Source organism: Arvicola amphibius, chromosome 8, assembly GCF_903992535.2.
Source record: "Arvicola amphibius chromosome 8, mArvAmp1.2, whole genome shotgun sequence".
Taxonomy (NCBI): domain Eukaryota; kingdom Metazoa; phylum Chordata; class Mammalia; order Rodentia; family Cricetidae; genus Arvicola; species Arvicola amphibius.
Genome location: NC_052054.1, coordinates 76,043,436 through 76,070,204, shown reverse-complemented (window position 1 = coordinate 76,070,204; position 26,769 = coordinate 76,043,436). Strand labels below are relative to the sequence as shown.

At 49.2% G+C, this 26,769-nt stretch overlaps 1 protein-coding gene across 1 annotated transcript; it reads left to right on the top strand.

Annotated features, from left to right (window-relative positions):
- The first annotated feature begins 68 nt into the window (after positions 1-68).
- On the top strand, positions 69-26,769 carry Bckdha (branched chain keto acid dehydrogenase E1 subunit alpha). The gene is made up of 9 exons (XM_038338398.2): positions 69-225; positions 15,657-15,836; positions 15,932-16,018; positions 18,755-18,863; positions 23,210-23,371; positions 24,885-25,091; positions 25,236-25,377; positions 25,551-25,722; positions 26,277-26,769. Exons 1-9 carry the CDS (start codon positions 118-120, stop codon positions 26,445-26,447), a joined length of 1,338 nt encoding a protein of 445 aa, XP_038194326.1. The 5' UTR covers positions 69-117; the 3' UTR covers positions 26,448-26,769.

Here is a 26,769-nt window from a genome sequence, read left to right as displayed (position 1 = left end):
TCATGGTGGTTGGCATTAGATAGCTTGTTGACATAGTTGTGTTGCCATTTGAATAAGGCAGCTGATGGGTCAGCCCATCTCGCTCCCGTGAGAAAGGAGGCGTGGTTATTAGCCAAGATGGCGGTAGCGATGTGTATGGCCAAGATCTGGAGGCCTAGCGGTGGCCTGGGTCAGGCTGCGCTCCTGCTGCTGCGGTGGCCTGGGGCTCGGGGCTTGGCTAGATTCGTGAGTACCTGGGCCCCATGGGGCTTTTCTTGAGGAGGAATAGGAACGTAAAGGTTATTTCTACAGTGCGTGTCGGTCACCGCGGGCTGTCAAGGAAGGGCCAACTCAGAAAGAAAAGGAGCAGGAGATTCCTTGGAGAGAAATTCAAGGGAAGATCCCCTTCAGAGGAAAAGCAAGGCAGCTCCTTGTGGGCATGCACGGAGGGAGAAAGTCGGGGAGTGAGATGGGACAGGATCAGGTCCTACCTTTCTTTATTCCTTTACTTAAATTTCGATTGCAAAGAGAGTTGAGCAAGAAACTGGTTTGACTCTTATGTCCCCTGATCAAAAGTCAAGGCCGGGGACTTTTCCATGAGTGTTGTTTACAGGAGATTAGTATGTGTTTGTTGACTTTATGAAGGAAGACAAAGAGCTAGAAGTCCAGACAGGAGCCTTTGTCCACGTTATTTTTAGAGACAGCATCTCACTGAGTACTCCAGGATGGCCTTTAACTCATTCAGATGCCCAGACTGGCATCGAACTGGAGACAGTCCTGTCTCAGTCTCCCAAGTACTGGGATCACAGCTGTGAGCCACCAAGTTTGGCTGCCCACTTTCCTTGAAAACACTTGAGAATACTCAAGAGTCATCTTTTGATCCATTGTTGCTGAGGGCAGGATAACATTTTCAAAAATGATGTTGAGGCCTGGCAATGTAGCTTAGCGACAGAGTGCTTGCCAGCATCCACAATTTAGCTCCTAACCCTGTGTGCTCTAGCTGTGGTGACACAAGACAGATTCCAGCACTTGGGAGCTAGAGGCAGGAAGGTCAGGAATTTGAGGTCAGTCTGAGATACTTGATGTAATGGTCTGTCCTGTACTTTTAAGAGACAGGCCCCGCCGCCCCCAGGCCAGGTGGTCTCAGCTTCCAGCCTGAATCTCCTCCCTCTCCGTCTCTCTCCCAAAGAGGTATCTGCTGCCATAGCTCCTCTCCTCTTTTCCCTCCCTCCCCTTTCCCTCCCTCCCTCCCTTCCTCCCTCCCTCCCTCCCTCCCTCCCTCCCTCCCTCCCTCCCTCCCTCCCTCTCTCTCTCTCTCTCTCTCTCTCTCTCTCTCTCTCTCTCTCTCTGCCTCTCTGCTCTTTCCCCTTCTCCTTTTTCCCTTCCATAGTCCACTAAATAAATATTCAACCTCACTTTGCATGGCGTGCTTATCCGTCTGGGTCTTTCACCTGCCACACAGCTCCTTGCCTGGGCCTTGCTGCTCTTGATCTCTCATCCGCCACACTACTCCCTGCCTAGGACCCGCTGGCCCTCATGGCCTGTAGGCTGCTTGGGGGCTCCTGCCTGAGACCTGACTGCCTCTGTGGCCCGCCGTGGTCTCATGCCTGCTGCCCACTGCCGCCACTCAGGGACCTGTGGGGACCTGTGGCGTTTTATTTAAACCATTACACACGAGACCCTGTCTCAAAAAACTGAAGAGATTGAAAAAAGAAATCGAGGACCTGGTGTGGCGATGCATGCTTTTGATCTCAGCACTTAGGAGGCAGAAGCAGGTGGATGTCTGTGAGTTTCAAGTTGGCCTGGTCTATGTAGAGTTCCAGTTAGCCAGACCTACATAGTGAGATTGTCTCTTAAAAAAGGGAAGATTTGGGGCTGGAGAGATGGCTCAGTGGTTAAGAGCATTGCCTGCTCTTCCAAAGGTCCTGAGTTCAATTCCCAGCAACCCCATGGTGGCTCACAACCATCTGTAATGAGGTCTGGTACCCTCTTCTGGCCTTCAGGCATACACACAGACAGAATATTGTATACATAATAAATAAATAAAAAAGGGAAGATTTTAGCCAGGTGGTGGTGTTGCACACCTTTAATCCCAGCACATGCAAGGCAGAGGCAGGTGGATCTCTGTGAGTTCGAGACCAGTCTGGTGTACAGGAGTTAGCTCCAAAGCCTGTCTTGGAAAAACAAAACAAAAAAAGAAAGATCTTGTTGGTCATGCCTGGTTAGAGCGTTTTGAAGTAACAATCCAGTGAAAACATGTCTGCTTAAACGGTTGAGTTCTGGAGCCTGAGCCCTGTGTTTCACTCCTCTGCTCCGCCTCTTTCCAGTTGTGCAGCCTTGGCACGGAGCTACTTTCACCTCTCTGTACAGTGCTGATAGCGGCCACTTCATAAGGTTGTTGTGGAAATACCTGTTTGTGGAAACATTGCAAATTGGTCCCAGCACAAAAGGGCAATGGGGATGTTGCCCTGACGTTAGTGGTGAGGACAGGGTGACCTGCGGGGTGGGAACTGGATCCGAGATGATCAGGGTGAGCTAGGAGGGAGGCGTGGTTACCTAGCAAGGTTGTCAGCAGAGGCGAGCAAATACAGAAAGGCTGTGGGAGCCAGGTGAGGTAGGGCAGTGTGCTGTTCTTCTCTTTGGCTTTTTTTTCCCCTTGTAATCAAATCCTTCATAGCTAATTTCAGTTCCTGAAGTCATTAGCTGGGCAGGTAGGCTGAGCGGTGAGCAAAAGTGAGGACCTAGGAAAAGGTCATTGTGGTTGGTTAAATCTGTTTTGCTACTGGCTCAGGCCTCTGTTGTCCCTTTTCTTTAATGATTTGAGAGGAAGTTGGGGAAAATGGCAGGAGGGAACAGTCTCTAGCTTTCATTGGTTTGTGTATTTAAATTTTTCTACTTTTTGCCCTTTTTTTCCTTTTTGATAGTGTTTTATATAGCCCAGGCTGACCTCCCAGCTCCTTCTGTAGCTAAGAATGACCTTGAACTTTGGCTCTTCCTGCCTCCATCTTAGTGTTTAGATTAGAATTACTCTTCACAGGGACTGGAGAGATGACTCAGGAGCACTGGCTGCTCTTCCAGAGGTCCTGAGTTCAATTCCCAGCAACCAACCACATGGTGGCTCGCAGCCATCTGTATGAGATTTGGTGCCCTCTTCTGGCATGTAGCCATACATGTGGGAAGAATACTGTCTGCATAATAAACAAACAAACAAACAAATAAACAAATAAATAAGTAAGTAAATAAATCTTTAAAAAATTGTTCATCACCATGCCTGGTTTTATCTGGTGCTGGGGATTGAGCCCAGGACTTATACATACTAGGGAAGTGCTCTACCTACCGAGGTAGCTCCTCCCTCTTCTCTTCCTTCTTCTTTCATCCTTCCCCTTTTCTTCATTCTTTCCTTTTTGGGGGGGTGAAGTAAGGGAGTGGGGAGGGATCTTGAACCCTTGATTCTCCTGTTTCTACATCTCAAATGTTAGAATTTCAGGCATTTGTTATCATGCCTGACTTTATATTCTCTCTTTCTCTCTCTCTCTCTCTCTCTCTCTCTCTCTCTCTCTCTCTCTCTTTCTCTTCCCCCACCTCTTTCTCTCTCCCCCCTCCGTCTTCTTGAGACAGGGTTTCATTATGTAACCATAGCTGTCCTGTTCTGGAAATTACTTGTAGATAAGGCCGGCCTCAGACTCACAGAGATCTGCCTGCTTCTGTCTCCCAAGACTGGACTTTTAAAATCTATATTTTTATTAAATTTATTTTCACACAGTATACTTTGATCATATCTCACAATGCTGCCTCTATCTGGTTTTCTTTCGCTAGTTCTAGGATTTTAAAAGCTCCTTCCCCCCCCCCCCCCCCCAAGGCCTAGTCTTGTGCAGTCTGGCTCACCTAGGACTTTCTAGGCCAGGCTCATACTCAAGAGCCTCTTGCTTTCGGCCCTCCTGCCTCAGCCTTCAGAGTACTCAGACTGTAGGCTTGTGCTGCCGTGCCCACCCCTTTACCTTTTTGAGTGGAAGCAACAGCCTTGCGTAGTAGCCAAATAAGATTTTAGACCTAAATTATCCCATAGAGCTTTCCCAGACAGTGTGGCTGTCTTATATTTGTGCCGTCTGGTCCAATAGCCACCAGCCATGTGTGCCTACCCAACACTTTTAATGTTGCTAGTGCAACTTGAGGGCTGTGGGGTTCATTCTTTTTAAGACAGGGTCATCCTTTGTGTACTATAATCCAGGCTGGTCTCAGCCTGGTGGTCCTCTTAGGTCAGCTCTTAAATTCTGGAATTATAGGTGTGTGCCCCTGTGCTCAGCTTGAAGATTTATTGTTCTTTTTGAATAATTTTTATTCTTTGAAAATTTCATACCTGCATATAGTATATTTTGATTATACCCTCTCCCCACCACTTCCAGTTCCCCTTAACATTCTCATATCCCTCCCAACTTCATTTCTGCTTAAAATTGTTTATCTGTCTTTTTTTTTTCTTCTTCCAAGACGACGTCTATCTACAGAACCCTGTCCTGGAACTCACTATGTAGACCATGTTGGCCTCACATTCACAGAAATCTGCCCACCTTTGCCTTCTGAGTGCTGGGATTAAAGGCGTTCACTTGTCTGTTTGCTTTTTAATCCACTGAGTTCAGCTAATGTTGCCATGTATGAATAGGTGTAGACTCATCGCAGGGGCATGGGGAAACTGCCAGTGGCTTAAAGAAAAATGAGCCTTCCTTCCCCTGAAGCTAGCAACTTAATAGCTCTTCATCTGGTAGTGGGGTCTTGAGAGCCCCTCCCCCGAACTTGCTGGAACTTTTAGCTGCCTGGATCTTGTGCAGATCTTTTGTAAGTAACCACAGCTGCTGTGACCTTTGTGTGCTATAGCTGTGTCACAAGGAAACAAATTTTACAGCAATGCCTCCTATCCTCCAATCTTATGATTCTTGTCTCCCCTCTTTCACAATGCTCCTTGAGCTTTGGAGGGGGGTTGATAGCCATTTTACTGCAGAGACGCTTGCACATCTGTGTTCATCAATGCTCTATTCACATGAGTTAGGATATGGGACCAATTGACAAATGGATACTGAAATGTCTCTCTCTCACGTACACACACCACACACACACACACACACACACACAGACATACAGACATACACACACATTCAAAAAGCAAAGAACTAACTACTCTCTCTTGGTCTCCTCATTTGGCAGGATGATGGCCCAGTGGGCACAAAGGTGTGAGTTGAGTTGACAGCACTGCACCAACTGGGTATGGTAGTGTATGGCTATAATTCCAGAACTCAGGAAGCAGAGACAGGAGGGTTGCATCGAGCTCCAGGCCAGCTGGGTCTACATGGCAAGACCCTGAAAGTTAAAAAAAAAAAAAGAAAGATTCACCCTTAAGGGCGTTGAAATGGCTCAGAGAATAAGGCATCTGCCGTCAGCCTGGTGACTTGACTTGTCTCCAAGACCCATGTGGTGGAGAGAGCATCAACTCCTACAAGTGATCTCACACTTCTATACGTATGCACACACAGTACATAAAAATGTAATTTAAAGAATTAAAAACTTGGGGCTGGAGGCCTGGCTCAGTGCTTGAGAGCACTGGCTGCTCTTCCAGAGGACCTGGGCTCAGTTCCCAGCATCCACATGGCAGCTTGCAGCTGTCTGTGGCTCCTGTTCCAGGGGATTCGATATTACCCTCACACAGACACACATACAGACAAAACACCAATGCACATAAAATAAAAGTAAATTATTTAAAAAAATTAAAAACTTATAAGACAAATCCACTCTCTTCTGACCCTCACTTGTGGAGTGGCAGAGTTCCTACTGGAATAAGGGGGTGGTTAGAGTCAGGGTTCTGCTTGCCATCACTAATGGTCCTGGCTATCTAAGTGATGTGTCCATGCTCAGTGGGTATTGTGTGTAGAAGGAGCAGCGGGCTGCGTCCTGCCACCCGGCTAGCTTTACACCCGAAATAATTACACGGAAACTATTCTATTAAATACTGCCTGGCCCATTAGTTTTAGCCTCTTATTGGCTAATTCTTACATTTTATTTTAACCTATATTTAGTAATCTGTGTAGCACCACGAGGGGTGGCTTACCAGGAGAGATCTTAACTTGCATCTGTCTTGGAGAGGAGAGGCATGGCGTCTGCCTGAGGTGTCTGCCTGACTCTGCTTTCTTTCTCCCACAATTCTGTTCTGTCTACTCCGCCTACCTAATTTTCTGTCCTATTAAAGGGCCAAGGCAGTTTCTTTATTAACCAATGAAAGTAACACATAGACAGATGACCCTCCTCCATCATTTCCCCTTTTTCTGTTTAAACAAAAAAGAAAGGCTTTAACTTTAACATAGTAAAATTACATATGACAAAACAGTTATCAAGCAAGAATTACAGTTACAATATTTATATCTATTTTATCTTTTACATAACTAAGGAAAACTATAATTATCTATCCATTCTTCAACTCCATCAAAGACTTCAGAAGGATATAATATTCCCTAAGTAAAGAAGTAAGCAACTTTCAAAACACTAGAAATGACAGAGACAACTCGCTGCCTGGACAGTCACCCAAAGTTCTTTTGTACCGTTGGGGCATCCATCTTCGGCCTACAGGCCCATTAGTATCCAGCAGACATTTCCATGAAGCAGGAAATTTCAAAGGCAGTTCAGTAACTATCTGCTGTGTCCTGCAGAATGTCTCACAGACTCTTTCATGAGTCGGGAACCTCAAAAGACCATCTCACCTTTAGGCAAGTTTAGCAGTCCTCTCTGCGGGTTCTTTGTGTCCAGTTTATGCAGCAGTTCAAGCAAGAGCAGTTTCTTGCCCAAATGGCTAACCAACTCCATAAGGAGCCTCTTTCATGCCCATCTTCCTCTTGAAGTAGCTGGTGCTGCCAGGAGCAGATGTGTCTCATTGTCATGAAAAACCCTAAGTTATTAAAACATTAAATGCCATATTCTGTAGTCTTTGAAAGATATGAAGAATGCCTATCTGAAATATATCTATGCACATCTAGAAAATCTAACATGACTACAAGCTTGACTATTATTGATGATTATTCATTAACAACCTATATTTCCTGATTATACATTACATTTTAAATGAACTACACAATACCTTAATATCAGAAATACATATACATATAACAAGATTGACCTTAAATTTAAATCACTAAAGCAAAATCCATATTAATACAAATTATTCATATCTATATCATATCCCCCTTTAAATGTAAAAGAACATTTATAAACAATATTTGGGAATATGGGCACAGTTATTTCTCTCCAAACTGCTTCCTGCTGAATGGGGGTGCTGTTATTTAGGTCTTTCATGGTGTAACCTGTGTGCCAGGTTCATCTCAGTCAGCAGTTGAGTGAAGTAATTTTTTGAAGGTGTTCACAGCAACCTTTCAGGAGGGCATGGTCTATCATACCATATTGGGATAGAAGCAATCCACAGGGTCTCATCCTCTGTGGAAACAAAAGAAGAAACTCTTTTCCAAAGCATGATATCCTTAGATCCAAATTCTGAAGTCAAGATACCTTTAGAACATATATGCAGGTTCAGCTTAGAAGCCCATTTAATGAAATGTTTTTTTGTACTTAGCTCCTTCACAGTCAAAAGTTTTAAAGAAAACACAATAAAATACATAATCCAGACCCTCTGTGAATTTTCCATTTTTACGTGGCTTATTTTTACTCTATCGCTTTACTTTATTCTGTCTCTTTAAAGACTTTACCATTTTTTTTTACGGCATTAACTTTATTCTCTATATTCTTTTTCTTCTCTCTCCCAAGCCTATGTACACTCATCCAACATTGTGACCCATTTAAAGGTCTTTTATGTCTGAATCTGTCCTATTGTGAATCTGTAATACTTTACTATCCAGGAGCATTTTTGCTTTGCAGTTTTAAATCACTAAGCACTTAAGAATCAAAGCTGTGACATTCCTAGGTCAAAGTAGGTACTGCCTGCTTGCCACGGCCAGACCAACATGGCTGAGCTGCTTGTGCCTCTGATCCTTGCACATTGCACCACTAGCATGGCGGAGCTACATGTGCCTCTGAGCCGCAGCACGCAATGACCCCCCTTTTAGGCACACAGTGAGTCTAGTTGCCATCAAACAAATCATAGCACTTTACTCCAAATGCTCCATTCAAAAGCTCTGCCTCCCGCAGGAGCCAGACAGAGATTGCGAAGGCAGCACAGCCCAGAAACTGGTATTTCAAAACTGCCACTTTTTAGTAGACCTGATCCCACGGCCTACCCAGGCAGGAAGAGCTGAGCCACAGGCATGGTCTCAGCTACTTTGTTCCTGACCCTGAGTGGGCCCAGAAATGCTCCATAGCCGGAGTTTGCACCAGCAGCAGGGTCCAGGAAGCCGTGCTTTAAAATGGCTAGTGTGGCTTTTTTTCTGCCGTTATTGCTGAATCAGGAAATCTCTCTACAGCACGCCCTAGCAAACAGCAAAAACTGTTAAACTCTGTCTCTCTCTCCTTTTTAAGCTCTTTCAGGTTTTACATGGATCCAGTTTACGACGTTGAGGCGCCAATCTGTAGAAGGAACGGTGGTCGCCTTCCGCCACCCTGCTAGCTTTACCCAAAATAACACGGAAACTTTATTCTTTTAAACACTGCCTGGCCCATTAGTTTTAGCCTCTTATTGACTAATTCTCACATCTTGCTTTAACCCATATTTAGTAATCTGTGTAGCACCACGAGGTGGTCGCTTACCAGGAAGGATCTTAGCCTGCGTCCATCTCGGTGAAGAGAGCTATGCTGTCTGCCTGAAGTTTCTGCCTGACTCTGCTTTCTTTCTCCCACAATTCTGTTCTGTCTACTCCGCCTACCTAATTTTCTGTCCTATTAAAGGGCCAAGGCAGTTTCTTTATTAACCAATGAAAGTAACACATAGACAGATGACCCTCCTCCATCAATTGTGGGTCAAGAGGAGACGGTTTTTATTGATTTTTCTCCTGTTGTATTTACCCTTTGGCCTGGAGACCAAATATAGCCAAGGATGGTGTGAAAACAGCTAGACATGAAATCATAAACTTAGCTAAAACATGACGAGATGGGGGTTGTTAGTGTGTGTATGTGCGCGCAAGCGCACATGTGCCTGTTTTACTAACCAAGATGAAGTTTTAAGCTTAAACTTTGTAGACCACAGCTCCATGTTACAGTGTTTCATGGTTGGACACCCCTGAGGGTGGCTGATGTCTTAAGAAACTTGGCCGGGTTTTTATATCATGTGATACTTTGTGACTGACAATTTCAGTACACAGAGTGCTTGGGCCTTGCCATTAAAAATTAGGAAACTGAGGTCCAGCAATAGAAAGTTTGGCGCCCTGGGTCCCAAAGCCTCACTCCCTTCCAGCTGGCAGGAAGGGGAGGAAGCTTAGTCATGTTCCAGTCTTTAGCACTTGGACACTCATCCCGTCCTGTCCCTCCCACCAGCGTCTGCCCAAGACACTTGCTTCTCCTGGGCTCAGGCCCCGACACGCCCTCCTCTCCCTGTACTTCATGTACACTGGGCACTTTTTTGTTTGTTTATGACTCTTCATCTCACTGTGTAGTCCTTGGCTGGTCTCGAACTTTCTCTGTAGACTACGAGGCTGGCCTGAAGCTCACAGAGACCTTCCTGCCTCTGCCTCTGCCTCTTGAGAGCTGGGATTAAAGGTGTGCGCCACCACACTCGGATTTTGTTTTGAAATACATTTAGTACAATTTTGTTGACCTAACAAGACACGTTTTGAGGAAGAGCTGGCATGTTCCTGCCACTGTGGAAGTCAGAGAACAACTTTGGGGTCCTAGAGATTAAACTTGAGTCCATCATATGGGACTTGTTGGGAAATGGCTTTTCCAGATGAAATATTTCTTGAGGCAGGGTCTCTTGTAACCTGGTTGGCCTTGGACTTCTCACCTTCCCACCTTCATGTCCTCCTGAGCACTGGGTTACTGGTGTGCACTAGCATGCCTGGCTTTCGTTTCATGACCATAGAGGGTGTTGGGCAAGTATGCTACTGCTGAGCTCCACCCCAGGATAGAGAAGACGTTGTCCCATGGAACAGCTTTGTTTGTTAGACATTGCAAGGCTGAAGAAAGCAGGTCTAAGGAACAAAGGATCAAGTGGGTTCTTGTAGGGGACAGAGGAGCATAACAGTGGAGGGGTAACCAACTGGTGGTCACCATCAGGGCCCTTCAGCCTGTTTTGGCTGGCTGACCTGCTGGTTATTCAGACTTTGCTAGTTTATCCATTGATAAAACCAGAGTAAAACTTCCCTTAGAACTTGCTGGCACAGGCTAAAAAAGTTTTGTTTTGGTTTCTAGACAGAATCTCTCATAGCTGAGGGTCGCTTTGAACCCATGATTCTTCTACCTTCACCTCCAAGGGCTGGGATTACAGGTGTGGGTTGCCTCGTCCAGGTAAAGAGCGGGTTTGTTGTTTTCCCAGGGGTCTTGGCATGCAGTCCTCCTGCCCCTGCTTCCTGAGTGAGGATTAAAAGTGTGCAGCATACCTGGCTTTTTTTCTTTCAGGTGCTGGGAACTGAATTTAGGTCCTCTGAAAGAGCAGCAAGAGCTTTTATCTTCTGGGCCCTCTGTCCAGCCCCAAGAGAGAGGAAGTTCTTAAGGGGCACTTAGTCTGTATTCCCAGCACTGAGTAAGTCAGGATTTTAGAAATGGCAGCCACTGCTTTTCTCCAGGGACAGTAACCGCTTTGATGTTGACGGATTCAGGGAAAGAGTGAAATGCCCTCTTGGGCATTTACACCTGCAGCACCAAGGTGGGTGGCTGGAGTTGAAAGCTGGGTCCCTGAGGCCCAGAGAGCCTGATTGCTTTTCAACCTAAGCGGCTAACCTAGAGGGAGCTGTAGCTCTCTGCTGTATTTGCCTCAGGGCTCAAGGCTCAGTGGGTGTGGATGTTTGCTTTTGCCCTTCTTCCACAGAGGAAAGGTAAAGTTAGCAGGCCCACCCCAGATGATACACTGTTCTAAACCCTGCTGTCTATGGTCAGGCAGTTCTGCACATGCCAACCGCACCGCTTGTCAACTGTGTGGCTTTGGACAAGTTGCTTAGTCCCATGAGCCTCAAATTCCACCTTATTTGATGGAGGTACCTCACCAGGAGGTGGGGTTCAGTAAATACAGAATAAAGTTTTCAAATGGCGCTTAGTTTCATAGTTGGTTCTTTTTCTGTTTGTTTTTGGTTTTCCCAAGACAGGGTTTCTCTGTGTAGCTCTGGCTGTCCTGGAACTCACTCTGTAGACCAGGCTGGCCTTGAACTCAGAGATCTGCCTGCCCCTGCCTCCATTAGTGCTGGGACTAATGGTGTGCACACTGCTGGCTTTTTTTTTTGTCTTTTAAGATTTATTTTATTTGTGTGTGTGTGTGTGTGTGTGTGTACATTTGTGTAGGTGTCTGTGAAGACTAGAAGAGAGTGTGGGATCCTCTGAAGCTGGAGTTACAGGCAGTGTGAGTCAGCTGACATGCGTGCTAGGAATCAAACCCTGCCCTCTGGAAAGGCAGTGAGTGCCCTTAACATCTGAGCCATTGCTCCAGCCCCGCATTTGGCTCTTATTGACCTGCTTTAGTCATCTTGGTCTCCAGTATCCAGAGTGCCAGACCCAGAGCCTTTTCATTTGTTTGGTTTGGTTTGTGTTTTGAGAGGGTCCTGTCTTGTAGCCCAGGCTGGCCTTGCATTGAGATCCTCCTGCCTCACTTTCCTGATGCTTGACCTGACATACCTGTGCAACCACACTGGGCTCTGGAGTCTGCTCTTCCCCGGGCCCAGAGTATTTCCTCCCCCTTGCCTCTCCCTGCCTGTCCAGCAGCTTTGCTTAACTCCCCTTTTTCAGAGAATGTTTCTGTCACTCCAGGTAGAGTGGTTGGTGGCACTTTTTTTTTTTTTTTTTTTTTTTTTTTGGTTTTTCGAGACAGGGTTTCCCTGTAGTTTCTAGAGCCTGTCCTGGAACTAGCTCTTGTAGACCAGGCTGGCCTCGAACTCAGAGATCCGCCTGCCTCTGCCTCCCGAGTGCTGGGATTAAAGGCGTGCGCCACCGCCGCCCGGCTTTGGTGGCACTTCTTTAAGGGCTTTATTGGTGTATTATTCCCTGCCGCCCTTAAGACAAGTCTTCTCTTTATGGGGCTTGGTTCAGAGCAGTGGGTTCCCATCTGCTATCATATGGTTGGACAAGGGTGGAACTGGGATTCCAGCCAGCAGGTTAGTTGTAGCTATGACGACACTCTGCTTCCCTCAGCATCTGCTGCCCGACCCTGTGCGAACTCTCATCCAGGCCTCTGTTAGAGCAAACGCTTTGTGTCTACCTGTTTGACAGGAACGGTTATCAAACACACCTGTTAGTGGCTCATGTTTGCCATGCATCCCTTCTGTGTCAGGCTGAATCATGTGTACCTGTCAGCTCATGCCACCCTCATGATAGCCCATGAGACTGTACACTGGAAGAAACAAAGGCTCAGGGAATTTCTGTCATGCAGCACTCTGCTTGTGACTGTGCTGTTAACCAAGGTGCCTTAGGCCTTCGGGAATGGTCGTGAGGGTACTTCTGCAGGGGCTCCTGTGGCTTCAGGGCTTGTCCCAGCCTGAGCAGCTTTGCCATTCTATGTTACTGGCCACCAAACTACCCCCACCCTCAAGAAAAGGCAAAGCAAAAATTGGATGTGGTCATATCCCTTCTCTGTAAACATTTTGCCACCCATCCCATAATCTAGCATCTTCATTACTGGGCATTTTTGGAACTCACAGAATTAGCACAGTGCTAACACACATGGGTGCAAGGTCTAGAAAGGGGTTGTCGAGCATGGCCTGGGCCCGCTCCAGTGTGTAAAGCACACCTGGATGTCTGGATAGCTGCGCTGAATCTCTCACTGTGTCTTGCTTGGATACCCTAGCTCATTTTCAGCCTGAGCTCTGCCCTGCTAACCCTCACCACGGCCAGGCGACTGCTTTCCTCCCCCGAGTCTGGTATCAAACTCCAACCTCAGGTGCAGTGGTTCTTCTCGCTCCCGCTTCCTCCCAAGGTGCCTGTGGTCTCTGGCTTTCTTGATTTCTTACCTTTGCAACTTTGGGTCTTTGGTGGGGTTGACTTGGTTTTGAGAAAGTTCTCAGTATGTAGGTCAGGTTGGCTGTGAAGTCATTGTTCTCTTGCTTCAGCCTCCTGAGTGGGTGTCTAAGGTAGGGTTTCTGTTGCTGTGAAGAGATACCATGACCATGGGAAAGCCTATAAAGTTTAATTAGGACTGGCTTACGGTTCCAGAGATTTAGTTCATTGTCATAGTGGGCAGCATGGTGAACAAGGAACTGAGAATTCTACATCTGGCTCCACAGGCAACAGAAAGAGAGAGACCCTGGGCCTGGCTTGAGCATTTGAAACCTCAAAGCCCATCCCCAGTGACACACTTTCTCTAACAAGGCCACACCTCCTAATGTCACTTTCTAAGCTTTCAAATGTGAGTTTGTGTGGGCCATTCTCATTCAGACCACCACAGTGGGGTTCTAGGCATGTGTCATCTAACTTTTATTCGTTTTGATAGTCTCAGGTATCCCAGGATAGCTTGAAATTAACTAGATACCAGAGGGTGACCTTGAACTGACCCTGCCCTCTGCCTCTAGAGCCCTGAGGTACCATCACGATAGCTTACTGTTCTGCTAGGGATGAAATTTAGGGTTGTACATACTGAGTCACTACTCAGCTAGACTGAACTACATCTGAAGCCCTGCTTTTGTGTTTTTAATTAAAAACTTTTTTTTCTTGAGGTAGTGTCTTGTTACGTAGTCCAGGCTGGCTTTGAACTCATGATCTTCTTGCCTCAGCCTTGAGAATACTCAGATTCTAGGCCTGCTCTGTCATGCCTGTCTTTCTTTCTTTTTTTTTTTTTTGAGAGCTTGTCTAAACCAGGCTGATCTTAGGGCTGCGATCTTCTTCCCTCCTCCTCTCTAGCGCTGGCATTAGCGACCCCGCTATGCAATGCTTTCCTCCTACTTTTCAAGCACACATTATGCTTGAACCCCTGTGTAAATCACCCTAGGAACTTTACACGCAGCCCTCTGCAGCATTTTAGACATGAGAAAATTCAGTGTTTGTGGAGAGCCACACTGTGAACTCAGAAAGTGGAACCCAGGTCTGTCTGACTCGACCAGCTGCTCACTAACCCATGTGTTGGGTAATTACTATGGAGTGCTTGTTGTGTAAGCCATCTCGGACACCTCCCCTGCCTGTGGTGTGTGTGGGGAGACAGACAGAACAAAGGAACCTTCCAGGTAGGTATCAGGGTCCAGCTGTGCCTGGAGCTTAGGGTGAGGAGAGGCTGCTTGCTTCCTCCTTGCACAGACAGGAGCAGGAAGAGTCTGCCTGAGTGGTGCCAGCCTGAACCTGCCCTGCCAATGGGAGTGGTAATTTCCTCACAGCCACAAAGCCAATACTCATGCACAGGAAACTTGCTGCCCGCTGGAACCTCGGCGCCTTGGCCACTACAATTAAAAAGAAGGAGGGACACACGTGAGATGGAACTTCAGGAGAACTCACTGTTTCTGTGGCTTCCCTAGATGTGAAGCCACAACTGCTGACCTGAAGGGAAGCCTGGCTGCTGTGGGGAGCAAAGACGCAAATGTGTGGGAACTGAACAAGCTGTGACAGTTGAGGCTCGGGTCTCTGGGGTTGGAATCACGGCCCTGCCAGGTTGGAAGCATTCACTTATGACGCATGTTTTTAGACTTGTGGCCTGGCACAGGCTGTTTACCCCCAAGTCTGCTAGCTCACCTCTTTCCTGGCAGTGGCATTTAATCTTCACTGATGCCCCGAGGAAGTGAAGCTCAGCCTGGCACCCTGCTCATTAGCACCTCTTGAGCATTTGGGCTTCTCCATGGCTTTGCCAGCCTAGTCTTCTCTGATGGGAGCCTCTTGAGGTTCTGTTACCTGCTGTGGCAGGATGACCCAAAAAAGTTTAGTTAGCAACAAGCTAGCATTGTTGGAAGATGGCAGTCTATCCCTTCCACCATCCTCTCTCTTGCCCTGAGGTCGACTTGTTTTGGTGGGTTTTCAGTAAGGGAAGATAATGTGGGAATACATGTGGGTCCCGGACAGGTGGGCCTCTTTTTGTGTCTCAGGGTAGTCCCCACCCTGGTAACTTCTAGACTGGGCTGCTCACATCTTATCTCCTTCATGGACATGGAAGAGAGTTGGCCTCCAGGAAGTCTGAGGACAGATAGCCGGAGCTTGTGTTGATGAGAGAAGTCTTGAGTCTGGTTTTTGCTGTGATCAACTTTTTCTGGCAGGTGGCACTCTCCTGGAACTTGGCTCTAGGGCAGGCTTGGGGAAGGCAGGAAGATTTGTTCCTTCCTCTATAGCTTCAGTTTACAGTCTAACTATTTAGTTTGTTTGTTGTGTGTGTGTGTGCGTGTGTGTGTGTGTGCGTGTGTGTGTGTGTGTGTTGTTTTTCATTTTGAAACAAGAGTCCTCTATAGCCCAGGTTGGCCCCAGGTGGGTGATATTCTCAGCACTTTGTGGAGGCAAGAGGATTAGGATTTCAAGGCTAGCCTCAGAAAGAAGCAAGTTTGAGACTAACTGGGCTCCTTACCCACCATAGTGCTAGCCAACAGGGAGGCTTGAGGTTGCTGAAGCTTCCACTGCTCCTGATGGCGGCACTTCTCTGCTTCTTTTCCCAGCACCCCAGCAGACAACAGCAGCAGTTCCCATCCCTGGACGACAAGCCCCAGTTCCCAGGGGCCTCGGCAGAGTTTGTAGACAAGCTTGAGTTCATCCAACCCAATGTCATTTCTGGCATCCCCATCTACCGTGTCATGGACCGCCAGGGCCAGATCATCAACCCCAGCGAAGACCCCCATGTGAGGCTGCTCCCCTGTCCCAGGCCCCCATGCCCAGGTCCCTTGCCTGAGTCCTCTGGTCCCAACTTTCCCTATCTGTCTGCCTCTGCCTGCAGCTGCCCCAGGAGGAGGTACTGAAGTTATACAGGAGCATGACACTGCTCAACACCATGGACCGAATTCTCTATGAATCCCAACGGCAGGTACGTGGGGACAGGCTGGAGCAGGGTGGGGTCACCTCAGGTCCTACCTGTGGTTGTATACAAGGAATGCACCAAGGAGGGTGTGGCATGGGGATCCATTCTGTGGTGTCCTGAGAGTTCGTGGGGGGTTTTCTGGGGTGCTGGATGAGTGTGGGAAGCAACACTAAAAATAACCTGCCATGTGCACAGCAGAGAAAAGCTCCAGAAGTACCTAGTTACAGTCATGACTTTAGGCAGGACATTTCTCTTGTCTTTGACCTGGTCTCCACACTGTGTGTTAGCTGGGTACAGAGCTCAGTGGTAGAATTCTTGACTTGCTCTGGGGTCCATCATTAGCTCTACAAATAAGTAAGTACATAAAAGAATAGAATAGAATACTTAAAAAGTCAGGCATAGTGATACATGCCTATAATATCAGTACTTGGGAGGATGAGGCGGTAGGATAGCCATGAATTCCAGGTCAGCCTAAACTACAAAGTTAAGACACCATCTCAGAGCTGCCCATCCACCATCACCCCATAAATCCATGAGTGAGAGCTGGTATTTTAACCTGTAGTGTTGAGATGGGAAGGAATTAGCTATCCAGCACAAAGTAGTTTACCTACTACACGCAGGACAGCCAGTGTTTGAGGATTATGCTTAGGCACGAGGGGTAGAATTCCCCACTCCAAAGGAAAGCTTAAGAAACAAAATCCAAAGCAGTGCTTTACAGGTGACAGGTTTGTCCTCTTGGATAGAAGAAGCTAGGGCTAGGGGGCCTGGAACTCATCCAGCAGCAGGTGAGTGTCAATGCAGTCCTGTCTCCTTCTCCTTCCATTGCTTGCTGTGCTGTGCAGTATTGGCCTCTTTCTTCATGGTCTTCTTATTATTCTCACAGTCTAGATGGCTGTTGGAGTCTCATTCCAGGCAGCAAGTAGAAGGAAGGTGGGAGGCCAAATATGGCCCATCCTATCTCTCTCCTCACTCATGTCTTTGTAGAGCTTTCTCGGGCATTCATCAGCCCCTCCTGGTTGCCAGGGAGATTGGCACTAGCCCTTTTATCCGAGCAGCCCCTGCCTGTGGCAGTATAGGAGGTGGGGAGGACTCTGGGTAGACAGGCTCTGCCACTAGCCTAAGGTGGGGGTGCATCTCAGGCTCCTCTACATGCCGAACTTGACAGCCTTGCAGGCCCTCCATATCCCTTACCCGCCTACCACTTGGCACCAGAAAGTCAATTAACTTTTAATTGGCTCCCCACTTAGAGAAAAGCCCTTCTTCACCACTTTCCCCGGCAGCTGGAAAGCCAGGTTCCAGGAGCAGTGCTGAACTCCACAGAGGTGGGGGTCCTGAGGGGCAATCAGGAAGAGCGTTTCCACATGATCGTAGGTGATCTCGATTTCATCATACACCAGGAGTTCCCCATCTTTCTAGCCTGACTTCCATCTTGGTGCCCTAGACCCAGTTGGCATCATTTCTGCTCATGCCCCACAGCAGACAGCCTGCCCAAACTTGACCTGTGTCCCTTCCTCCTCTAACCTGCTTCTCAGTGATAGGCACTGCCAGCCACCTTTCTCATCTTTCCTGGCACCTTGAGTTTCATAGCAGCTCCACAGCCCTGTTGGAAACCCACCCTGTCCCTCTGCTCCATCTTTTGGACAGAATGCTGTTTGTTCTGTACCTGTTGCCTTAGGCTCACAGGATGGCTGCCACAGGTCCAGGCATCATGGCTCTGAGCAAGGCAGGAAGAAGGTAGAGGCATGGGTGGTGCCAGCAGGAGTCTCCCTTAACCCATAAGGCAGATTCCATTGAAGCTTGGGGTTTAAACTGTCCTTGACCAACCACTTCTCACTAGCAAGGGGGGTTGGGAACCCCAATGTCTTTTCCAGGTCCAGGATAGAGAAGCTAGCTGGTCTGTAGGGTCAATCACAGTAGCACTAACTCGGCTTTTTTAAAAAGATTTATTTATTATATATACAGTATTCTCAGTATTCTGTCTGCATGTATGCCTGCAGGCCAGAAGAGGGTACCAGATTTCACTACAGATGGTTGTGAGCCACTATGTGGTTGCTGGGAATTGAACTCAGGACCTTTGGAAGAGCAGGCAGTGCTCTTAACCACTGAGCCATCTCTCCAGCCCCCTAACTTGGCTTTTGAGGAGTCATCATCTGTCCCTCCTGGTCCCCCTCTCCTGAGTTGCTGTAGTCTTTCCTGTTCTCCATCCCTTCCCTGCAGAGGTGGCTGCAGCTCCTGCAGAGTGTCCTAGAGGACAGCCCAGGCATTTGTCCTCATCGCCCAAGGGCTGCCTTTGCACATCATCTCCCTCATCTTTATGTCATGGCCCTTTGGCCTCGTGTCTTTGCTTGCCCTTTTGTCTAGGCCTTCCACTCCGCCTGCCTCTGCCACTGCAGCAGTTTCTCTCTACACCGGGCACTACTTGTGCCTTCCTTTGGGCTCTTGTCACTCAGCCTTAACTTCCCACTCAGTTTCTTCTGGAGGCAGGAGGTCCTGCAGCCCAGCCCAGTCCAGTGATGGCTGCAGTGATGGCTGCATATCTGTACAAGTTAGGCATGCCCGCCTTTAATTCTAGCACCCAGGAAGCAGAGTCTCTATGAGTTCAAGGCCAGCTTGGTCTACATTGTGAGTTCAGGATAGTCAGGGCTATGGAGAGACCATGTCTCAAAACAACAACAACAAAAAGTCAGGCAGGGTTCTCTATCAAGGACTGCCTTAATCAAGTCCGGGCCTCTTCATCCCCAGGGCCGGATCTCCTTCTACATGACCAACTATGGTGAGGAGGGGACGCATGTGGGAAGTGCTGCCGCCCTGGACCATACAGACCTGGTGTTTGGCCAATACCGGGAGGCAGGTATGTTTTCTGGTAGTTGCTTCTGGAATCCCCGTCCAAGAGCTAGTCTTCCGTCAGAGTCAGAAGTGTAGGCAGTGTCTCTTGCAGAGAAGGGTAAGTCATTGGTCTTCTCTGAGCCACCATGTCCTCATCTCCAAAGTGGCCATGAGGAGGTATCTGAAGTTAAGCTTCTAGAAGGCTGCTGGGGATCAGGCCTGACTGGAGGCAAGGCACACTCTGTGGACACCTGCCTATCCAGTGCAGGGCACTTGTGGACTCTCCTGAAGTACTGTGTTCCTTGGGAAGGTCCTGAGTGCAGTGTGGAGCTTATTTTTGGCAAGACAGATGGATGCAGAGTGAAAGGAAGGAGCAGAGAATAAGGCAGGAGCCTCTCTGGAGCCAGGATGTTCTTGGCAGTAGAGCACCTCCCTAAACACCAGTGTGGGCTGAGTGAGAGGCTTGCTGAGCGTGGAGATGTGGTTGCTTTGGGTCCTGCAGGAAGCTTCCCCTGGAAGTACCAGCCGGGCAAATCTTGAGCTTAGGAAGGCCTGCCACATCTTGGGCCAGTTTGCTTAGCCATGCTGTCCTGTTTATGAGGAGGTGGCAGCTCTAGCTGGCTGCTGAAAAGAGCCTGGCATAGGCTGAGCACCTGGAGTTAGAGGACCTTGTTAGAATAGAATTGTTCCCAGGGACAGCTTATCGGAAGTGGGGTAGCCAGTGTGACTGCCCAGAGGCCTCCCTGGATAAGCTGGGCACCATTCTTCAGCTGGACCAGCCCCTCTTGTTCTGGGTTGGGATAGTTGGGGCTTGGCATCTTGAGCAAGGACTTCCAAGGCACTGGGGACCTGTAAGCTCTTGTGTGTGTGGAGGCAGCAATGCAGGGAGAGAAGTGAGGCCACCCATCTCCTAACTCACAGCCACCCATTGTGTTGAACTGCTTCTCACTGGGAACCTGGCATGGTAGCATGTGCTAGTAATCCCAGTCCTCAGAAAGCCGAAGCAGGGAGACTGCAAGTTTGAGGCCAATCTGGGCTACATAGCAAGAATCGGTCCGTAAAAAGAGAAGGCCCCAAAACAGCCTACTATGATGTGGGGAGATGAGAGGTCTCAGAGCAGCAGGTGGCCCTCACTGATCTCTGGAACTGCATTGGAGTTTTGTCTTGTCCAATCCTTGCTGCAGAACATGGGCACTCTGGAGATGACCTGGATTGGGTGACTTCCAGCCGAGGAGGCAATTCCTTGTTAATTGTGAAAGCCAGGCAAGCAAGCAGCAGGGGCAGAGTGAGGTCCCGGGGGCCCAGGCCATCTGCCTCCCAAGGGGTGGGACTTAGTGAGTCCTCTTCGCTCACATTTGACCCAGCGACAGCCCTCTCTGTCTTTCTGACTGCTCTCCCATAACCATATGGGACATTCCCAACTGGTCTAGCAACAGGGAATTGGTCAGGACTGTGAAGCAGCAGCAGGTGCTAAGGCAAAGCAGTAGGTTCCCATGGGACCCGTAGTCCCTGGTGCAGTCAGATCCACCTGGATTCTATGTGCAACCAAGGCTGTGTGTTTTCTTTTGTTGGTGTTTGGTGGCGATGGAGATGGAGCCCAGGGCCTCACACACACCAGGCAGGCACTTTACCTCTGAGCTCCTCCCCAGCTTGGGACTCTGTATGAACACTTCTTCTCACTCCTGCTTGGTGATTCTCATGTAGAAACCGAGAGCCTGTGTCTTGTGGGTTTGTGGACCAGTCTCAAGGCACACTTCCTCTGTCAGAGCTCCTCCTCCATTATTGTCTATGAAGTGTAGCCAGACCTTTGCAAATTTATAGTGCCCATTCAAAGACATGTGACAGATGACCATGAAGGCCAGGCATGGTGGCATGTGCAGAGGCAGAGGCAGGAGGATTGCTAAAAATTTAAAGTGAGCCTGACCAACCTAAAGTCCAGACCAGCTAGCTGGGTGTGGTGGTACACCTTTAATCCCAGCACTTGGGAGGTAAAGGCAGGTAGATTTCTGTGAAGCCAGACTGATCTACATAGTGAGTTCCAGGAGAGCCAGGGCTACATAGTGCAACCAGTCTCAAAAAAAAAAAAAAAAAACCAAGCTGCTTGTCATGTGATCCCATTAACTTTCTTCTGTTTAGAAACATGTCTCACTATGAAGCCAAGGCTGGTCTGGAACTTGCTTTGTAGACCACGCTGACCTTGAACTCACAGAGATCTGCCTGCCTCTGCTTTCCAAGTAGCAGTGAGCCACCATGCTTAGCCCCATTTTAACTTTTCATATTAAGAACAACTCTGCAGTAAAGGGTTGGGAAAGACATTTAACAGTTGTTTCTGTGAGATCTCAGGTTCTGGGGACCAAAGGACGTCATGACCCACAGCCCTGCCCTATGGTATGGGTGTGAGTTGGAACCCTTTTCAGTGATGCTGAGAGAGTCCCAGCTTGTTCTGAAGCAGTCACAGACCCCTCTGTCTTAGTCAGGGTTTCTATTGCTATAAAGAGACACCATGGCCATGTTAATTCTTATAAAGGAAAACATTTAATTGGGGTGGCTTACAGTTCAGAGATTTAGTCCATTATCATCATGGTGGGGAGCATGGCAGCGTGCAGGCAGATAGGGTGCTGCCTACATGTTGATATGCAGACAGTAGGAAGTGCACTGAGACACTGGATGTGACTTGAGCATATATGAGACATCAAAGCCTGCCTCCACCTTGACACACTTCCTCTAACAAGGCCACTCTAACACTTCTAATAGTGCCACTCCATGTGGGTGCCATTTTCTTTCAAACCACCATACCTCCAATCCTCTGACTTAGCAAACAGGGCCCCGTTGATGGTCATTTGTGGTCCAGCAGGGCTTTTATTTGAAGAAAAGGTTTTATTTCTGTGAATAGATAGGCTTTTCCTGTTGTGCAGGTGTGACTTGGTGGCCTGTACTTAAAGGAGGTGCATTAATTCAAGAAACAAATCTTAGTTTTTCACCAGGAAAAAAGTCTTGGGCTGGGACTGTGTCAGTGGTAGAATATTTGCAGGCATGCCTCCCTGGGGTGGGTTCCATGTCTAGCAGTGTAAAAAAGAAGGAAAAGGGAGGGGCTGAGGGCCACCAAGGGAACGAGAGCCACTTTCCCTCCATCAGTGTTGTGTCAGTGGATGGTGTTAGGAAGAAAATCCTAAGAGGGGCAGCTTTGCCGGCGCAAAAAAATCCAATTAGGTCAGATCAAACCAAATTAAAATATCCATTGTTTTATTAAACATAATGCTCTCGGGTTGCCGAGTACATGGTGGGAGACAGGAAAGTGGGGAGCACATGCAAACCCGGAACCACGTGTTTGTCCTCTGGGAGCCCAGTTAAATACCCTTTCGGAGTGATCCTGACTCTCCCCCGGGGGGGATGGGGGTCAGGACTTGGCATTCTGGGATTTGGAGTCTAGAACAGTATACTCCCAGGCCAGGGCTGGGATGGATGCCAGGGGCTGGGGCTATACTCCAGACTTCACAGATGGCAGGCACCCTGTATCTCTGAGCAGGGATCAGCATGTAGGGATTCAGTGAGTTAGTTTTTATATTTATTGAAACAGCATGTCAGTGTGTAGACCAGGCTGGCTTTGAACTCTCTGAGATCTACCTGCCTCTGCCTCCTGTGTGCTGGGATTAAAGGCGTGCACCACCATGCCTGGCCAGTGAGTTATTTAAAAAAAGGAAAAAAGGCTGGGTGGTGCATGGTGGTGCATGCCTTTAATCCCAGCACTCGGGAGGCAGAGGCAGGCGGATCTCTGTGAGTTTGAGGCCAGCCTGGTCTACGAGCAAATTCTAGGACATCTAGTACTATACAGAGAGACCCTATCTCAAAAACAAAAAACAAAAAACAACCTAAAAATGCCAAAAGAAAGACTTTGCCTGCCATTTTTTTTGCAGTGTAGCTCTGTCATATGAAAAATTCAGTTATACCCATTCAAGGATGAGCGTCGGGAGATGCTAATGTACTGAACCATTTACCCCTACTGACAGTTACCAAGAGGAGTTTTCTGGGCCAAACCTAAGTCTCTCCTGAGATAGCCTGTATCAGTGGCCCCTGTCTGTCTTTGTGAGCCCCTGAGTTTGCCTACCTGCTACAGTCTGGGTCTTAATTATTGTTTGTTTAATTCAAGACATTATCTTGTTACCTACTTAGCCTAGGCCAGCCTCAGGCTTGCAATCCTCCTGCCTCAGTCTCAGGGCTGGGCTCACAGGCTGTCTTAGCACCCTGACCTGCCACTTTGATCTAGGTAGGAAGGTCTGGGCAGGTTCTGGCTGGTTCCCGGCTGCCCACAGGGTGGGTCTTACACTCTTCCAGTACACTGCTAACAGGCTCATAGCTGCCTCCTCCTTCCAGGTGTGCTCATGTACCGGGACTACCCTCTGGAGCTGTTCATGGCCCAGTGCTATGGCAACGTGAGTGACCCAGGCAAGGGGCGCCAGATGCCCGTTCACTATGGCTGCAAGGAGCGCCACTTCGTCACCATCTCCTCTCCACTAGCCACACAGATCCCTCAGGGTGAGGACATATGCCCATCCATGCAATACCTATGACATACCTCTCTGTGCGGGTCCAGGCCTTTGCTAGCCTACTAGATGGGTGCTGTCATTAGAGCCTAGCCTTTGTCAAGGGCTTTCCAGGAACCTCTCAGAGGAGGGCTCCATGGTGTCCCATCCCATTCAGCAGCCCTAAGTCATCATGGCTACACTGGACTTCCCAGACTCGGGCCATTCCATCTGATCCTCCTCCTCTCCAAGCCAGCAGGACCAGGAACCTCATTGTCACACTCAGATTGTCTCATGACACTCAATTGCTGTGGGGTATATGCTAGCATGGATTATTATGGCTGTTACAAAGAACAGGAAATTGAAGGTGAAGAAGGAAGTGGCTTGCTAGGGTCTTGCGGTAGGGAGGAGGGCAGGAACTCACTCATGGGTTCTTATGACTACAGAGCCCAAGCTCTACCCTGCCCTGGCTAACCTAGGTTCTCAGAGCCAGCTAGATTCCCCAGAGCATGCGGTAGGTGTCCTGAGGCTTCTGGCATACTACAGAGACTGCTAGGATGCCCGGCCTGTGCCCATACAACACACAGACGGAGGATTAGCTTTTTTGGTGGCCCCCTGGGCCCAGAGTCTGGGAGGTGTGTGTCATAGTAGCTGTGTGGCTTGTGAGTCCGCAGGCCTCCTGGGAGAGGTGGGTGGCAGGGCCCTCTCTGAACTGGCCTTATTTTCTATTATGGCTCCCTGGAGTCCCTCAGTCAGCAGATATAGGGAATGGCCACCATGTGCCAAGTGTCACCCTAGGCTTTCTGAACAAGAGAGACAAATGGCAGCCCTGTTGATGCTAATGTTGGGTTGGAGAACGGTAGAAGAGAGTGAAGAGGCAGTACCTAGAGTGCTTCATATAGGTGACAGGAAAGCCAGGACAGAGCAGTGTCAGCTGGGGCAGTGGCAGAGGCACCATAGTGATTTAATGATAGACTAGAAGCAGTGTGGAAGGAGCTGTGTGGGTTCCTGGAGGCAGTCATGTGTTTAGTTATGACCAGACCAGGGGGCTTAAAGGAGGGGATACAGAACAGTTGGGGCCTAGTGGCCTTTGCTTATTGCAGGGACTTTGGCCCGTAGTGGCATGAGAGCCCAGAGTTAGGCAAGAGTCTGCCAGACTCACACTATAAGAGGCCCTCAGCTTCCTTTGGATGACAGATCAAGGAGCAGTGGGCTGCTTAGTAACTAGGATATGAGGTGCTGGTACCTGGCTTTGGTGGGCAAGGTCCAGATCTGCCTGTCCCTTTGAAGGTGGGGGAGATGCAAGCATGGCAGATGGGAGTCGGGGGTGATGCACATTTTGCCCTGTGCAAATGGAAGGATGGTACTCTAGTCAGCGGAGAGGGAGAAGGCTGTGGTGGGCAGGCCCTTGGTATCTGGTGACAACTTTCCCAAGCCTAAGGTTGTGTGGCTGCGTGTGTGCGCGAGTGCATCTTTGTGTGGCTGCTCATTCCTATTTGTGTCCTCTCATCCATGTTTCCATGCAGCGGTGGGGGCAGCCTATGCTGCCAAGCGGGCCAATGCCAGCCGGATTGTGATCTGCTACTTTGGCGAGGGGGCAGCCAGTGAAGGGGATGCCCATGCCGGCTTCAACTTTGCAGCCACCTTGGAATGTCCTATCATCTTCTTCTGCCGGAACAATGGCTATGCCATTTCCACACCAACCTCTGAGCAGTACCGTGGGGACGGCATCGGTAAGGGCCCTGCTCCCACCCGCTTTCCTCCTGTTCTCTTCCTGTGGTGTCTGATGGAGAGGGTACAGGAGGCAGTTAATGGGGCACGCTTCGTTCTCCTTCCCTCTTCCTGAGTCCTGACTGGAACCCTCTTTGTCCCTGCAGCGGCTCGGGGCCCTGGGTATGGCATCCTGTCAATCCGTGTGGACGGCAACGACGTGTTTGCAGTGTACAATGCCACTAGGGAGGCCCGGCGGCGGGCTGTGGCTGAGAACCAGCCCTTCCTCATTGAGGCCATGACCTACAGGTGCCTGCCTGTCTCACTTCATCCCTGCAGCCCGCAGCTCTGACAAGCCCTCTGTCAGTGCCCCCGAACACTGCCTCGTCACCCCGTATTGCGTTCCATTCCTTGCTTTACATCACTGCTCTGTTCTTTTCTGGCCCCACTCCCAGCTGATTCATGTCTCCTCCTCTGAGCAGGATTGGACACCACAGTACCAGTGACGACAGCTCAGCATACCGTTCAGTGGACGAGGTCAATTACTGGGACAAGCAGGACCACCCGATCTCGAGGCTGAGGCAGTATCTGCTGAACCAGGGCTGGTGGGATGAGGAGCAGGAGAAGGCCTGGCGAAAGCAGTCACGAAAGAAGGTGAGGCCCCCCCTGGAGCCCCTAGTTGTGTGCTCCACTGGCTCCTGCACAGGGAGAACTCGGGGAGAATGGGAGTGCAGGACCTGGGTGCTCGCATTGACCCAGGCAAACTAGTCCCCATAAATGGCCCCTGGAGCCAAGCTGCCTGGACCGTATGGCCTTAGTGAGTCTTCAGAACCCAGGGCTCATCTCTAAGTTCCCGGGGTATTTGCTTCATAACTCAGTCTTTGTGACGTGGGGGAGCCTCGCCTGAGCTGTAGCCGGAGCTAGTGTCCATCCTTTGTGGGCTAAGGGCAGGATGGTCTAGCCGCAGGCTGCACTGTGGGTACTGGCTCAGCCCTGACTGCATCATCCTGAGGAGGAGTCCTTCCTGTCTCTGCACCCTGAGCCTCTACTCCTGTTCCCTCCATTGTAGTTCCAGGTCCTTGCAGTCCAGAACTGGGCTTCTGGAGAGTTAGCTAATCCTAGGCTGAGGCCTCAAAGGGGAATGGTTGGACCTTGGAGGAGGGCAGGGAGAAGGGGACAGCCACTTCTTACCCTTCTGTGTCTCCCAGGTGATGGAAGCCTTTGAACAGGCCGAGCGGAAGCTAAAGCCCAACCCAAACCTGCTGTTCTCTGACGTGTACCAGGAGATGCCTGCCCAGCTCCGCAGACAACAGGAGTCACTGGCACGACATCTGCAGACCTACGGGGAGCATTACCCCCTGGACCACTTTGACAAGTGAGGCCCTAGCCACCCTGACGTGGTCCTGCTCTGAGTAGAGCGTGGTATTCCTCCAGTCAGTGCTGCTAACATGCTCAGCGGCCAGGGTGGCACTCCAAACTCATGGGGTGACTCCCACTCCCCATTCCTGCTCCTTCAGGCTTCTTCACTGGGGCACAGTGTTTGCAGCTATTGCTGAGGCTCCGTCACCCTCTCACCTGTTATACAGTGCCTTTTTGGGGTAGGACCCAGGCCAGGGAAGACCCTCTGGGCAGGTGGCCCCGGATCTTGCCCAGAGTACAAGCTGGTCAGCAGGATGAATAAACCAGGGGCTCTGCCTTTGA

Bases quoted from the DNA above. Each gene is read 5' to 3' on its own strand.
- Bckdha (XM_038338398.2), top strand. From the start codon at position 118: ATGGCGGTAGCGATGTGTATGGCCAAGATCTGGAGGCCTAGCGGTGGC. The intron at 226-15,656 runs GTGAGTACCTGG...TTCTTTTCCCAG, and splicing joins CTCGGGGCTTGGCTAGATTC to CACCCCAGCAGACAACAGCA. The intron at 25,092-25,235 runs GTAAGGGCCCTG...TTGTCCCTGCAG, and splicing joins GTACCGTGGGGACGGCATCG to CGGCTCGGGGCCCTGGGTAT.